Here is a 16,052-nt window from a genome sequence, read left to right on the forward strand (position 1 = left end):
GTGCAGTGGTGCAATCTTGGCTCACTGCAACCTCTGCCTTCCGGATTCAAGTGATTCTTGTGCCTCAGCATCCCATGCCATGTAGCTGGGATTACAAGAGCATGCCACCATGCCCAGCTAATGTTTGTATTTTTAGTAGTGTCAGGGTTTCTCCATGTTACCCAGGCTGCTCTTGAACTGGGCTCAAGTGATCCACCAGCCTTGGCTTCCCAAAGTGGTAGGATTACAGGCGTGAGCCACCGCGCCCGGCCAGAATAATATTTATTTATTTTTGAGATGGAGTTTCGCTCTTGTCACCCAGGCTGGAGTGCAGTGACTTAATCTTGTCTCACTATAACTTCTGCCTCCCAGGTTCAAGCAATTCTCTTGCCTCAGCCTCCCAAGTAGCTGGGATTACAGGTATGCACCACCATGCCCAGCTAATGTTTGTATTTTTAGTAGAGACGAGGTTTCATCACATTGGCCAGGCTGGTCTTGACCTCTTGACCTCAGGGGATCCACCCACCTCGACCTCCCAAAGTGCTGGGATTACAGGCATGAGCCACCTTGCCCAGCGCAGAATAATGGTTTTAAATGCATTAGATAATATATAGGAATGCAAAGTGAAACAATTATATTAGTATGCCATTATCAAATTATAAAAAATCTAAATTGGTGAAATATTAACATCTGTGCTTTTAAATTTTTTATTTTATTTACTTACTGATTTTGAGACAGAGTCTCACTGTTGCCCAGGCTGGAGTGCAATGGTACGATCTTGGCTCAGTGCATCCTCTGCTTCTCAGGTTCAAGCGATTAGCCATCCAAGTAGCTGTGCGCCACCATGCCTGATAAATTTTTGCATTTTTAGTAGAGACATGGTTTTGCCGTGTTGGCTAGACTGGTCTCGAACTCCTACCCTCAAGTGATCCTCCCATCTGGGCCTTTCAAAGAGCTGGGATTTACAGGCATAAGCCATGGCCTGGCATATGTCCATTTTAAATTAATACATTAAATAATAATCTACCCATATGACTAAGATTTATTATAGTTTTGAAGGACTGAGGTTTTTTTTTTTTTTTTTTTTTTTTGAGGTGGAGTCTTGCTCTGTCGCCCAGGCTGGAGTGCAGTGGTCTCCGCTCACTGTGAGCTCCGCCTCCCGGGTTCACGCCATTCTCCTGCCTCAGCCTCCCGAGTAGCTGGGACTACAGGTGCCCGCCACCATGTCTGGCTAATTTTTTTGTATTTTTAGTAGAGATGGGGTTTCACTGTGTTAGCCAGGATTGTCTCCATCTCCTGACCTCGTGATCCTCCTGCCTTTGCCTCCCAAAGTGCTGGAATTACAGGCGTGAGCCACTGCGCCCGGCTTTAGGATTGAGATTTTTAAATGAAATTTTGAGATATTGGCAATGGGAATGTGATATAAATAAAAGCACTTGTCCTGCCAATTACACTGTTTGTTGCCTGAGTTCATACACAGAAAAAATGCTGAGATTCTGTTGGAGAATAGTAAAAAGAAAAAAAAAAAAAGATTTGACTTTTTTTTTTCTATACTCATTCCCAGATCCCCTGAAGACTTTCTTTTTTTTTTTTTTTTTTTAATTTTTTTTTTTTTGCATACAAAAACAATAAACATTTTCTAAAAATACATACAAACAAAAAGATGCGTATCAAACATATTAGGAAGGTTGCACATGGGAAGTCGGGGAATAGAAATGGGGGTGGGAGTTAAAATAAATGAGAGAGGGACTTTATATGGATCAGTGATAATAACTCAATCCTCTATTTGACGAAGAAGAGGGAGAAGGAAGAGGAAGAAAAAGAAAGTGGGATAAAGGATCAGAAAGGGAGGAAAATAGAAAAAATTAGAGTATGACTCCAGGGTAGACCTGTTTTTTTGTCATTGAGTTGGTTGGTTGGTTTGTCTGTTGTATTCTTCATGTTTCGCCAAGTTGGCCAGACTGGTCTCGAACTCCTAGCCCGAAGTGATCAACCCGCCTCGCCCCCCAGAGTGCCGGGACCACAGGCGTGAGCCACCACGTCCAGCCCCCACATTGCTTCTGGCCTCCGTGGTAGACCTCCCAGACGGAGCGGCCAGGCAGAGGAGCTCCTCACTTCTACCCAGACACGGGGCGGCCGGGCAGAGGGGCTCCTCACTTCCCAGACGGGGCGGCCAGGCAGAGACGCTCCTCACTTCTTCCCAGACGATAGGTGGCCGGGCAGAGGCGCTCCTCACTTCCCAGACGATGGGTGGTCGGGCAGAGGCGCTCCTCACTTTCCAGACGATGGGTGGCCGGGCAGAGGCGCTCCTCACCTCCCAGACGGGGCGGCCGGGCAGAGGCGCTCCTCACTTCTTCCCGGACGGGGCGGCCGGGCAGAGGCGCTCCTCACTTCTTCCCGACGGGGCGGCCGGGTAGAGGCGCTCCTCACTTCTTCCCGGACGGGGCGGCCGGGCAGAGGCGCTCCTCCCCTCTTCCCGGACGGGGCGGCCTGGCAGAGGCGCTCCTCCCCTCTTCCCGGACGGGGCGGCCGGGCAGAGGCGCTCCTCCCCTCTTCCCGGACGGGGCGGCCGGGCAGAGGCGCTCCTCACTTCCCAGACGATGGGTGGCCGGGCAGAGGCGCTCCTCACTTCCCAGACGGGGTGGCTGGGCAGAGGCGCTCCTCACTTCCCAGACGGGGCGGCCGGGCAGAGGCGCTCCTCACTTCCCAGACGGTGGGCGGCCGGGCAGAGGCGCTCCTCACTTCCCAGACGGTGGGCGGCCGGGCAGAGGCGCTCCTCACTTCCCAGACGGTGGGCGGCCGGGCAGAGGCGCTCCTCACTTCCCAGACGGTGGGTGGCCGGGCAGAGGCGCTCCTCACTTCCCAGACGGTGGGTGGCCGGGCAGAGGCGCTCCTCACTTCCCAGACGGTGGGTGGCCGGGCAGAGGCGCTCCTCACTTCCCAGACGGTGGGTGGCCGGGCAGAGGCGCTCCTCACTTCCCAGACGGTGGGTGGCCGGGCAGAGGCGCTCCTCACTTCCCAGACGGTGGGTGGCCGGGCAGAGGCGCTCCTCACTTCCCAGACGATGGGTGGCCGGGCAGAGGCACTCCTCACTTCTTCCCGGATGGGGCGCCTGGGCAGAGGCGCTCCTCACTTCTTCCCGGACGGGGCGGCCGGGCAGAGGCGCTCCTCACTTCTTCCCGGACGGGGCGGCCGGGCAGAGGCGCTCCTCACTTCCCAGACGGGGCGGCCGGGCAGAGGCACTCCTCACTTCCCAGACGATGGGTGGCCGGGCAGAGGCGCTCCTCACTTCTTCCCGGACGGGGCGGCCGGGCAGAGGCGCTCCTCACTTCCCAGACAGGGCGGCCGGGCAGAGGCGCTCCTCACTTCCCAGACGATGGGTGGCCGGGCAGAGGCGCTCCTCACTTCTTCCCGGATGGGGCGGCCGGGCAGAGGCGCTCCTTACTTCTTCCCGGACGGGGCGCCCGGGCAGAGGCGCTCCTCATTTCTTCCCGGACGGGGCGGCCGGGCAGAGGCGCTCCTCACCTCCCAGACAATGGGTGGCCGGGCAGAGGCGCTCCTCACTTCCCAGACGGGGTGGCCGGGCAGAGGCGCTCCTCACTTCCCAGACGGGGTGGCCGGGCAGAGGCGCTCCTCACTTCCCAGACGATGGGTGGCCGGGCAGAGGCGCTCCTCACTTCCCAGACGATGGGTGGCCGGGCAGAGGCGCTCCTCACTTCCCAGACGGGGTGGCCGGGCAGAGGCGCTCCTCACCTCCCAGACGGTGGGTGGCCGGGCAGAGGCGCTCCTCACCTCCCAGACGGTGGGTGGCCGGGCAGAGGCGCTCCTCACCTCCCAGACGGTGGGTGGCCGGGCAGAGGCGCTCCTCACCTCCCAGACGGTGGGTGGCCGGGCAGAGGCGCTCCTCACCTCCCAGACGGTGGGTGGCCGGGCAGAGGCGCTCCTCACCTCCCAGACGGTGGGTGGCCGGGCAGAGGCGCTCCTCACCTCCCAGACGGTGGGTGGCCGGGCAGAGGCGCTCCTCACCTCCCAGACGGTGGGTGGCCGGGCAGAGGCGCTCCTCACTTCCCAGACGGTGGGTGGCCGGGCAGAGGCGCTCCTCACTTCCCAGACGGTGGGTGGCCGGGCAGAGGCGCTCCTCACTTCCCAGACGGTGGGTGGCCGGGCAGAGGCGCTCCTCACCTCCCAGACGGGGCGGCCGGGCAGAGGCGCTCCTCACTTCCCAGACGGTGGGTGGCCGGGCAGAGGCGCTCCTCACTTCCCAGACGGTGGGTGGCCGGGCAGAGGCGCTCCTCACTTCCCAGACGGTGGGTGGCCGGGCAGAGGTGCTCCTCACCTCCCAGACGGGGCGGCCGGGCAGAGGTGTTCCCCACCTTCCAGATGGGGTGGCGGCTGGGCAGGGGTTGCAATCCCAGCACCCTGGCAGGCCAAGGCAGGCGGCCGGGGGGTAGAGGCTGCCGCGAGGCCAGATCACGCCACCGCACTCCAGCCCGGGCAACACCGAGCACTGGGTGAGCGAGACTCCGTCTGTAGTCCCAGTACCTCGGGAGGCTGAGGCGTCAGGAGCCGGCGACCAGCGTGGCCAAGATGGCGAACGCGTGCCTGCATCCAAAGGAGAAAAGGCAGGCAGCGGTGGCGCGCGCCGGCAGTCCCAGGCAGTCCGTGGCGCGGGCAGCAGCAAACCGAGTAGATTGCAGCCTGGGCCAGAGAGGGAAAGAAAGAAAGAAGAAAGAAAGAAAGGAAGGAAGGGAGGGAGGGAGGGAGGGAGGGAGGAAGGAAGGAAGGAAGGAAGGAAGGAAGGAAGGAAGGAAGGCTCCCCTGAAGACTTTCTATGTATCCCAGGCTAAGAACCTTACTCTGCAATCTTTTCCATGTACCATAAACTCATCAAACAGCAAACAGCTGTGATAAACTTGGTTCTCCTCACAAGTCATGGAAGAAAAGCCAAATATTCCACCCAAAGGACCTGGAACTTTTTATGGGGATTAATGATGAGTTAAGTTTTTAATTATTTATTATTTTGAGGAGTTCTCAAAATCAGATTTTAGCAAATTAGAATACTCTCATCCCTTTAGAAGGGTGAACCTTAAGGATAGGAATTGAAAACACCCACAATATTGTACTATACCATAATTAATGTTTAGTCATTGCTTATTTGGAATCTAGACATTTTTCTAAGCATTTTGATAGGATTATATCATTTCAACTTAACAAATGCTTACAAGTTAGATTTTTTAAAATACATTTACAACAAGGAAACTTAGTATAGCTTGCCCAGGGTTACTCCCACAGCATGTATGTGGAGCAGGCTGTCTCTATGATAGTTTGGAGGCATACTATGATGCCAATTTGTTGGAGTAATAGAATGTGGTGAATGATGCAGTGCTAGCTACAATCTGTCCATGATTAAAGGCACAATCAAAGCATAAATTTCCATAAATTTCAGCCCAACAAGGTTTTGTTTTACGGATGTACATTGTCTTCAATGGGCCCTCAGTGATCTTATCCTAATTTGACCTCTAAATGTGTAACTTTCATATACTTTTAGTTCCCTCAGTAGCACTATCTAGCCTGCATGCCAAAGAGCCCTGCTTGGTTAACTAGGAATGCATAAATCAATAAAAATAGTCTCAGAGACAATAAAGATATGAGTTGCTTAAGGTACTTGGAAAGCACCTTGTGGCCCAGCGCGGTGGCTCACGCCTGTAATCCCAGCACTTTGGGAGGCCGAGGCAGGTGGATCACAAGGTCAGGAGTTCGAGACCATCTTGGCCTATGGTGAAATCCCGTCTCTACTAAAAAGAATACCAAAATTAGCTGGGCATGGTGGTGGGCTCCTGTAACCCCAGCTACTCGGGAGGCTGAGGCAGAATTGCTTGAACCCGGGAGGCAGAGGATGCAGTGAGCCTAGATTGTGCCACTGCATTCCACCCTGGGCACCAGAGACCCTGTCTCAAAAAAAAAAAAAAAAAAAAGCACCCTGTGAGGGAAACTGTGTGTACTAATTATTTCATATTCCGGGAAAAGTGGGGGACAACTGTCAGGCTTCTTTGTCGAAAGTTTATGAACTGATGGCTCAGTTAATGGCTGCAAATATAGTGTGTGTATATATATATATATATATATATACATATATAAGTAGGAGTATTTATTAAATCCCAGCTGAGACTCTTTTGTTGCCTCAGGCCCCTCTTGGTCTCCTCCAGTCTGAGCAGGGAAGAATTACACAGAAGGGCGGGAACTGACTGTGGTTCCCGCCCCTTCCAATGAGGTTTTCAAACAGGTCCGTCACGCTATTATAAAAGTGCTGCGTGCCTCTGCCAGAGATATTGTGTTACAGACTGAGCAGCAGTGCCTTCAGGATGTCAGGCCGCGGTAAGGGCGGAAAGGGTCTAGGAAAAGGTGGCGCCAAGCGTCACCGTAAGGTATTGCGTGACAATATCCAAGGAATCACCAAGCCCGCCATCCGGCGCTTGGCTCGGCGTGGCGGCGTCAAGCGTATTTCTGGCCTCATTTATGAGGAGACTCGCGGAGTGCTGAAGGTTTTCTTGGAAAATGTAATCCGCGATGCTGTCACCTACACGGAGCACGCCAAACGCAAGACGGTCACAGCCATGGATGTGGTGTACGCGCTCAAGCGCCAGGGACGCACTCTGTATGGCTTCGGCGGCTGAGCTTAGCTCGACAGTTCACTCACAAAACCAACGGCCCTTTTCAGGGCCACCTATCCACTCAGGAGAAAGAGAAGTAGTCACTGCTAAAAATTAATGTAGTTTCACGTGTTTAGTAGATCCGGTTTTCAAGTTAAATTGTTTTATTACGTCTCGGCTTCGTATCTTATTGGCCAGTGAGGATAGTGTATTTTGTTTTATTCTTAAGTTTATTTTCAGTCTTGCTCTGTCGCCCACACTGGAGTGCAATGGCGCGATCTCGGCGATCTGCAGTCTCCGCCTCCCGGGTTCAAACGATTCTTGTGCTTCAGCCTCCTGCGTAGCTGGGGCAACCGGCTTGCGCCACCAACACCTGGCTAATCTTTGTGTTTTTTGCAGCGATGGGTTTTCGTCATGTTGCCCAGGCTGGTCTTGAACTCCAGCTCAAAAGAGATTTCCCTCCTCGGCCTCCGAAAGTGCTGGGATTACAGGCGTGAGCCACCACGCTTGGCCTGTTTTCTGCATTTCTGTAAGGAGGCTGATGGCAAACTGCCGCTAACATTCTGCATGGCTATCAGAGAAACAAGGTAGCAAAACCTGTATCTCAGAAGGCAAGTGGTAAAGGCTGATGCTGCCGTGAAGAATAGTGAAAGAAATGGAGGTAGTTACTAGTTCCTACCGAGGCATTGTTACATGAAAGGAAGACAAAATGGCATTCAGATGGTTATTGGTGTGGGGGGATGGGAGGTGTGTGAGGCACTTGACTGGCAAATAACAATCTTTAAAGAAGAAAGTAGTAATTACCGTGAGAAAAACAACCGTGGAAGTACATAAGATTCAACATTTTTTAGTGGAATGGGGAGAGGCCAACTTGTTTGTCTCTTGCTCTGAGCTGCCTTCCATCCAGATCTACTGGTTTTCTATTGTTGAATTTAAAAGGACTTTTTATTTATGTACCCGTGGCCAATTTAAAGGTATGTTGAACGAGTTCTTTTTTTGTTGTCGTTTTATCTTAAATAGTCTTAGACTTTATTATTAACACAAATCATTTTACCTTAAATCATAGATCAGGTTACTGTGGGTGCATGAATGGGCGTTTAAAACCGAGGTTGTCATGATTAAATTCCCACCTTCTTTCCCTTTACACCTCAGGAAATGAGACAAAAATAAGTAAGCCATTCTCTAGTGGGTTACTCCAGTCCTTACAATCTCAGGACTATCAGTATGCCACTGTATTATTCGCTGTCCTCAAAATGGATTTTAATTTGTGGAGAATATTGAGTAAACCCTCATTTTTCCAATAAAGTTTTTTCACTTTATCATAATAAAGAGAAAGCTAGACAGGTGGCTATCTAGCAAGAGACATTTCCTAGGCTTTCTGGGAGCAGATGTAAGCATGTGGCTACATTATTTCCAACACAGGTGAGACACATAGAAAAGTTACTACCAGGTCTGGGCTTTGAAACTTCCATGTTACCTTCTTCCCCAACTATAATGGTATTGATTTCATTTTGAGCAATTAGAGAACATCAGGCCCTAGGAGATGACAGAACATTGACTTGGAATGAACAAAATTTCCTGATTGATCACAAGGAGCAGAGCTGCTTCACAAAGCTGGACTAATCACAATAGATTTGTTCCATGAAACAAAAATATCTGTCTTTAAGCTTATTTATTGTTGAGTCTCTTTGTAAGCAGCATAACTTTATCACACAAAATTCAGTTTTGTTACTAAACTTATTTAGTATTGTGGAACGTCCTTCCATTGACCTAAAAGCTCTTTACAGAAAAGCCGATGCCAAATGAGCCTGTCAACTTGGTATCACCTCTGTTGTGTTCCATTACAGACAGAACAGAGTGGGGCTAATTACAAGTTAGAGATTAGGCAAGGCACATGGCTCACGCCTGTAACCCCAGCTCTTTGGGAGGCCAAGGTGTGTGGATCACTTGAGGTCAGGAGTTTGGGACCTGCCTGGCCAACATGGAGAAACCTCGTCTCTAATAAAAATACAAAAATTAGCTGGGCATGCTGGCACACGCTTGTAGTCCCAGCAGCTTCGGGGTCACAGAGTGAGACTCTATCTCAAAAAAAAAAAAAAAGTTATCAATGGATAGACTAGATAGTCTATATGTCTTCAGCAGTGGTAACCTGTATATTTCAATGGGCTGACTTCCCTTAAAGAGTGGTTCTGCCAGGCACGGTGGCTCTCACCTGTAATCCCGGCACTTTGGGAGGGCAAGGCAGGCGGATCACCTGAGGTTGGGAGTTTGAGAACACCCTGGCCAACATGGAGAAACCCTGTCTCTACTAAAAATAAAAACCTAGCTGGGCATGGTGGTGCATCCCTGTAACCCCAGCTACTCAGGAGGCTGAGGCAGGAAAATCGCTTGAACCCAGAAGGCAGAGGTTGTGGTGAGCCAAGATCGTGCCATTGCACTCCAGCCTGGGCAATGAGAGCGAAACTCTGTATCCAAAAAAAAAAAAAAAAAAATAGAGCAGTTTGTAGTAATAGATGGATCAAAAACTCCTTTGAGAATCTGTTGAAAATAGACATATGAACATAGACATTTTATGAGGCTCATTTATTCTCAGAAACTCAAGGAACTCCCAGGGCTCCATGGATTCCTGTCAACAACCAGAAGTCTAGGATTTCAGGGTCTGAGATCTAGAGATCCCAAATTTAAAGATAGAGAGGAATCGCAGACATAATACTAAATAATACATTGAACAGGAGTGAGTTTGTTACCATTTACTGAGTGAAATAGACCTATATATTCTTCTTCTTTTTTTTTTTTTTTTTTTTTTGAGATGGAATTTCTCTCTGTCACCCACACTGGAGTGCAGTGGTGTGATCTCAGCTCACTGCAGTCTCTGCCTCCTGGGTTCAAGCAATTCTGTTCTTCTGCCTCAGCCTCCCAAGTAGCGGGGACTACAGGCCTGTGCCACTATGCTCAGCTAATTTTTGTATTTTTAATAGAGACAGGGTTTTGCCATGTTGGACAACCTGGTCTTGAAATCCCGACCTCAGATGATCCTCCCTCCTTGGCCTCTGAAAGTGGTGGGATTACAGGCGTGAGCCACCATGCCCAGTCTATTATCTCTCTTCCTTCACTAGGATATGAGCCTCAGAAGAGCAGTCTCTTGTTTGTCTTGCTCACTGAATTATTTCAATGCCTGGCACAAAGGGAACGCAATCAGTATTTGATGAAATACTGAATGAAATCCCTTCAACTAGTCTCTGATTTGTTTATTGTATCCTCTGCTCCATTACTCCTGCCATTTCTTTGGCTTGAAACTTTATCCTCCTTCAACATCCTTATTTCCCTCCACTGCATCCAGTCTCCTGACGCCGGAAGCATATTCCTAGAACTAGTTATAATTTTGTTAGTCCTTGCTCACAAGCTTTCTATAACTTTATTGTCTGCAAAACAAATCTAAACTTCATTGTTTGACATTCAGACTCTTTACAATCTTCTCCCACGTGTTTATCACAAGAAAACTCCATGTGAGCAGGAGGCTTCCTTAGCATATTCTTTATCTCAGCCATCTCCTTTATTTAACAAGCTCCCCAGGTGATTCTGATGCACACTGAACTCTGAGAACCACTCTTCTCAGTACAAAAGTCCTCAGTACAAAATTCACTGCTTGGCACTTGAATGTGAAGGAATGACTATCCATTTTCAACCTACTGGATATTCCTTCCATCCACCTTCGCCTGGAAGGTGCTTGTATCAGGCACTGCAGATGCCTCCTCCCCAAAAGTCATTTCCCCTCCTTTCTTCCTAATACAACTTTATTTCTTTGTTCCCTGACTTGGTCTCCAGAGAAGGCAGAGTTCCCTCTAGCCTCAGGGATCTGATTAATTTGACTACACCTATCCTAAAGATCACATGCCCCTTATTAGTTATTGGATTGTGGATAGGTATATAGTCAGTTTTTGTGATTAGGAGAATCCTTAACAATGGAGACCTAACTTCTCTAAGAACATGATTAAGATGAGATGGGGATTGTCGATCAATGAACAATGTGTGTATGTGTGTTTGTGTGCGAGCGCGAGTGTGGTTGCACACTGAGAATTGTTCAAGTCTAATTGGTGAAACCAGACAGGTCGTGGAGGTGAGGCGGTGGAGGGAAGAGGGTTTTATTTTTTCCTTTAGAACCTAAAATAAAAATCCAAATTAAGACCTTTTTGAAGTAATTGAGGAAAAAAAGGAAAAAAGCAAATTCAACATTAAGAACTACTTGAGAGCAGCAGTCTCCTTTCCTCCTTCCCCACCCCTGCTCCAGACCCCCATAATATGGGCTTCTTTGGTAAAACCCGTATTTTTAAGGATTCTTGAGAAACGAAGTTCCTCTTCATAGAGCAAAACTATCAAAGTACTATTGCCTCTTAGGTGCTATCGAGTGATACCTCATAAAACACGGAAACCAGAGTTTCATAAAGCCACCAGCCCAGACAGTGCCATTTTAAGTTTTAAAGACATGCCTATTTCAGCTGCAGGAGTTTCTAGTATCTTCACATGTCAGCATATAGCTCCAATTGTGAAAAGGTGAGTGGCTCTGAAAAGAGCCTTTGGGTTTACTAAGGCAGTTGCAGGGCCAAGTTTACTTGGAGCTGGTGTACTTGGTGACGGCCTTGGTGCCCTCCGACACAGCGTGCTTGGCAAGCTCCCCGGGAAGCAGCAGTCGTACGGCGGTCTGGATCTCCCTGGAAGTGATGGTCGAGCGCTTGTTGTAATGAGCCAGGCGGGAAGCCTCGCCGGCGATGCGCTCGAAGATATCGTTGACAAAGGAATTCATGATCCCCATGGCTTTGGAGGAGATGCCGGTGTCGGGGTGGACCTGTTTCAGCACCTTGTACACGTATACGGAGTAGCTCTCCTTGCGGCTGCGCTTGCGCTTCTTGCCGTCCTTCTTCTGCGCCTTGGTCACGGCCTTCTTGGAGCCCTTCTTCGGGGCGGGAGCGGATTTCGCTGGCTCGGGCATACTATCTTTGCTGTTTTGCAGGTAGGAATGAAAATGAAATGTACCTCTCCTGATCCTCGGAATTTGTAGACAATGTTATGTAAATGAAGGTTTAGTTTCTCCATCTCTGATTCGTTATTTTGTCGTGAAGTCTGCATGCAAATGAAGGAGCCTAGGTCTACTCTCCCATTGGTCATATCCTGAGAGCAGTTTTCGAGCACGGGCCACCTAATTAACATTTTATATAACAAGTTCCTACTATTGCAAACAATTCAGATTAGTTTACTTATTTTATAAACTGGAAGTTGGTCTCCTCTATGCTTTTAAATGCCAGGGACACAAAGCTCCTGGCGCAGTTACGTCTTCGAATTGAAAGGTCGGTTTAAAAGCTCCTGGAAAAGCTATGCCTTGACATTCAGATGTAGATTCTGGAGCAGCAGGAGAGACCTGAAGAAGGCAAGCTAGGCGACTGGCGATCACCCACACAATCCCGAGAACAGTGTTTCCCACTTTTTACAGAATGCACAAACACATCGTGAAAATAAAGGGCAAGCACAATAAAGCTCCGGAGAAAATAACAACAACAAGAAAGTAAATAGCATCTCTTGAAGAGAGCTGAGACAGGAAAGAATGTCTTAGCCAAAATGGCTACAGTCCTTAATGGAAAAGCAAGTCACACCTAGTTTAGCCCTACAGCGAAGATCAGAAATAAATATTCAGTCTAACTAGTGAAAATATTTTTTAAAAAATTAAAATGAAAGCCTGCTATTTAACAAACAGCTTTACTTTCAAGTTAATGTCTTGTAATCCCAGCACTTTGGGAGGCCGAGGCGGGCGGATCACGAGGTCAGGAGATCGAGACCACGGTGAAACCCCGTCTCTACTAAAAATACAAAAAATTAGCCGGGCGTGGTGGCGGGCGCCTGTAGTCCCAGCTACTCGGAGAGGCTGAGGCAGGAGAATGGCGTGAACCCGGGAGGCGGAGCTTGCAGTGAGCCGAGATTGCGCCACTGCACTCCAGCCTGGGCGACAGAGCGAGACTCCGTCTCAAAAAAAAAAAAAAAAAAAAAAAAGTTAATGTTAATATCTTTGGCTAAAGCCCGCTGCTTAGCTAACTTCAGTTTAAGAAACTGTTCTTCCTAAATTTGACTGTCCTTTTTAAGCCCCCCCTCCTTCACGCCACGCTCCCCAGCCCCCTAGCGCCTCTCCTCTCCTGCCACCATTCCCACTTCCTGGGCCCTAAGTCTCCAGGAATGAAGGTGCTGCGCAAAAAGTATTCCGCTTTGTGGGTTAGCATCTAACAAAAGTGTACTCTGAATTTATTGTGTCTTATCTTTGCTTCACAAAATAATTTGTTGTTCTCACTTCAGTGATGACGAGAAAACCTTAAAATCTGTTTAACATCTTTTTTTAAAAATTTTCTATGTAGCTAATGTATTAGTGTTCAGAATAATAGCTAATGTGCTTTATTTGTATTTATTTAATCAAAAAATCTTGGGCGGGGCGCAGTGGCGCACGCCTGTATTCCCAGCACTTTGGGAGGCCGAGGCGGGTGGATCACCTGAGGGCAGGAGTTCGAGACCAGCCTGACCAACATGGTGAAACCCCGTCTCTACTAAATACAAAAACTTAGCTGAGTAGGGTGACGCATGCCTGTCATCCCAGCTACTTGGGAGGCTGAGGCAGGAGAATCGCTTGAACTCGGGAGGTGGGGGTTGCAGTGAGCTGAGATGGCACCATTGTACTCCAGCCTGGGCAACCAGAGCAAAACTCCTTCTAAAAAAAAAAAAAAGAAAAAGAAAAAAAAGGGCCAGGCGCAGTGGCTCACGCCTGTAATCCCAGCACTTTGGGAGGCCAAGGCAGGTGGATCGCTTGAGGCCAGGAGTTTGAGAACAGCCTAGCAAATATGATGATACCCTGTTTCTACTAAAAATACCAAGATTAGCCCAGCGTGGTGACACATGCCTGCAATCCCAGCCACTTGGGAGGTTGAGGAAGGAGAATTGCTTGAACCCGGGAGGTGGAGGTTGCAGTGAGCGAAGATTGTGTGCTTCTGCACTCCTACCTGGGAGACAGAGTGAGACCCTGTCTCAAGAAAAAAACAATTTTTTATTTTTAGAGAAGGAGATCTCACTATATTGCCCAGGCATCCTCCCATCTTAGCCTCCCCAGTCACTGAAATTACAGGTGTCAGACACCAAGCCTGGCCCTACATTTTGTCTTAATCAATCTTATTTTTTTTTTTTTTTTGAGACAGAGTCTCGCTCTGTCGCCCAGGCTGGAGTGCAGTGGCGAGATCTCGGCTCACTGCAAGCTCCGCCTCCTGGGTTCACACCATTCTCCTGCCTCAGCCTCCCAAGTAGCTGGGACTACAGGCGCCTGCCACTGCGCCCGGCTAATTTTCTTTTTTTGTATTTTTAGTAGAGACGGGGTTTCACCGTGTTAGCCAGGATGGTCTCGATCTCCTGACCTCGTGATCCGCCTGCCTCAGCCTCCCAAAGTGCCGGGATTACAGGCGTGAGCCACTGCGCCCGGCTATCAATCTTATTTTTGTTTTTGTTTGTTTTTTGGTTTTCCTTGGTTTAAATATCTAAGAATGGATCCATAAATTGTAATTCATTTAATTTTGCCTAATTTATCTTCACATAATTGGAATCACAAGCTGTATATAATTTTATGATGTTTTTTATCCAAAGCAATGTTTTTGAGATTCATCCATGTTCATATATGTTACTCCAGTACCATCATTTCATTATTTTAAATAGCTAAATATATAGTAACACTGGTTTATTCAATTTATTATAACAGACCTTCATATTGTATCTATCTGGGATTATCGAGGTCATTACTTCTGTGAACTTTCTTGCACATGTTTCCTGGTGTAGATGTGCACACATTTCTCTAGTATATATGTAACCAGGTGAGAGGCTGGTTGAGACATTCACATAGAGCTGCTCAGGGTGAAGATACATCTACAGATCTAGAGCTCAAGGCTGAAGCCTGGCATAGAAAAATGGCAGGCCACCCTGCCATCCCTCAACCCTTAATGTCTTTACAAGGTTTGAATAATTGTCCCTTAAACCATCATAAATACCGACCATAAAAATATCTGGATGGAGAGAACCATTTTGCATTTCCTATTTCTCACTACGTAATATTTTTTTTTCAGCTTCCGAGTTCCCTTCACTGCCCTGCCCTGCCCTCCCATCCCTTCCCCTTCCCTTCCCTTTGTGGGCATGGTGGCACACGCCTGCAGTAGCTTGATCTCAGCTCACTGCAACCTCTGCCTCCTGTATTCAAGCAATTCTTGTGCCTTGGCCTCCTCAGTAACTGGAGTTACATGCATATGCCACCATGTCTGGCTAATTTTTATATTTTAGTACAGATGAGGTTTCACTATGCTAGCCAGGCTGCTCTCGTATTGCACACCTCCAGTGATCCGCCCACCTTGGCCTCCCAAAATGCTGGGATTACAGGTGTGAGCCACCACTCTTGATCGGGCCTGATTAATCTTTTAAAGATATTTTTATTCGACCCAGAAATCCCATTACTGAATACATACCCAAAGGAATATAAATCATTCAACTATAAAGACACATGCACACATATGTTTATTGCAGCACTATTTATAATAGCAAAGACATGGAACCAACCCAAATGCCCACAAATGATAGACTGGTTTAAGAAAATGTGGTGCATATACAATATGGAATGCTAAGCAGCCATAAAAAGGAATGAGATCATGTCCTTTTCAGGGACAAGGATGGAGCTGGGAGCCATTATCCTCAGCAAACTAGTGCAGGAACAGAAAACCAAATACTTTAGGTTCTCACTTATAAGTGGTAGCTAAACAATGAAAAAATATGAACACGGGAGAGGAACAACACAGAGTAGGGCCTGTTGGAGAGGTAGGGGGAGGGAGAGCATCAGGATAAATAGCTAATGCATGCTGGGCTTAATACCTAGGTGATGGGTTGATAGGTGCAGCAAACCACCATGGCACATGTTTACCTATGTAACAAACCTACACATCCTGCACATGTATCCTGGAACTTAAAATAAAATAAAATAGAAAAAGAAAAAAAAAAGATATTTTGATTGCTATTGGTGATAAGATCTTTAAAAACAAAATCCTATGAATTAAGTCTGTTCATTTTTTCCTGAAAATTATGTAGAGACGGATTAGTGAATTTTAATCTTATTAGATTAGTTGCCTTCATTGATAAGATAAATTGCATGAATTTCTTTTTTAAATAATTCAATCAACACAGATAAAGCATCAGTAATGAAAATTTTCGGTGTTAATTCAGGTAGGATTTGGTTGTTTAAGTTAAAGAAACAAAATGAATGACAACCCTACAGAAATGTAAGATCGAAGAGGGCAGGAATTTTTGCTTGTTTTGTCCATTGATGTATATCTAGCACTTAGAATAGTGCCTGGCACATAGTACATTCAC

General features: G+C 48.0%; 2 protein-coding genes across 3 annotated transcripts in view; one reads left to right on the forward strand and one right to left on the reverse strand.

Moving 5' to 3' along the window:
* LOC129473357 (uncharacterized) overlaps positions 1 to 8,949 on the forward strand; it is a 64,812-nt gene extending 55,863 nt beyond the window's left edge. The window contains exon 2 of one of the 2 annotated variants that reach the window (XR_010119139.1): positions 1,074 to 1,388. Coding sequence is in view for 1 of the 2 variants with exons in the window: in XM_055263786.2 (XP_055119761.1) it covers positions 6,341 to 6,653 (313 nt within the window). In the remaining variant the exon portion in view is untranslated. Of the gene's footprint in view, positions 1 to 1,073; positions 1,389 to 6,340 lie in introns of those variants that run through there. The other variant, XM_055263786.2, reaches the window with a different exon arrangement.
* Positions 8,950 to 10,761: 1,812 nt separating this feature from the next.
* On the reverse strand, positions 10,762 to 11,660 carry LOC129473374 (histone H2B type 1-C/E/F/G/I). The gene has a single exon (XM_055263809.2). It carries the CDS (start codon positions 11,614 to 11,616, stop codon positions 11,236 to 11,238), a length of 381 nt encoding a protein of 126 aa, XP_055119784.1. The 5' UTR covers positions 11,617 to 11,660; the 3' UTR covers positions 10,762 to 11,235.
* Between the last annotated feature and the right edge of the window lie 4,392 nt (positions 11,661 to 16,052).

The sequence above is a fragment of the Symphalangus syndactylus genome, chromosome 23, assembly GCF_028878055.3.
Source record: "Symphalangus syndactylus isolate Jambi chromosome 23, NHGRI_mSymSyn1-v2.1_pri, whole genome shotgun sequence".
Taxonomy (NCBI): domain Eukaryota; kingdom Metazoa; phylum Chordata; class Mammalia; order Primates; family Hylobatidae; genus Symphalangus; species Symphalangus syndactylus.

Excerpts from the sequence above, each read along its gene's own strand:
- LOC129473374 (XM_055263809.2), bottom strand. The coding sequence starts at position 11,616 with ATGCCCGAGCCAGCGAAATCCGCTCCCGCCCCGAAGAAGGGCTCCAAG.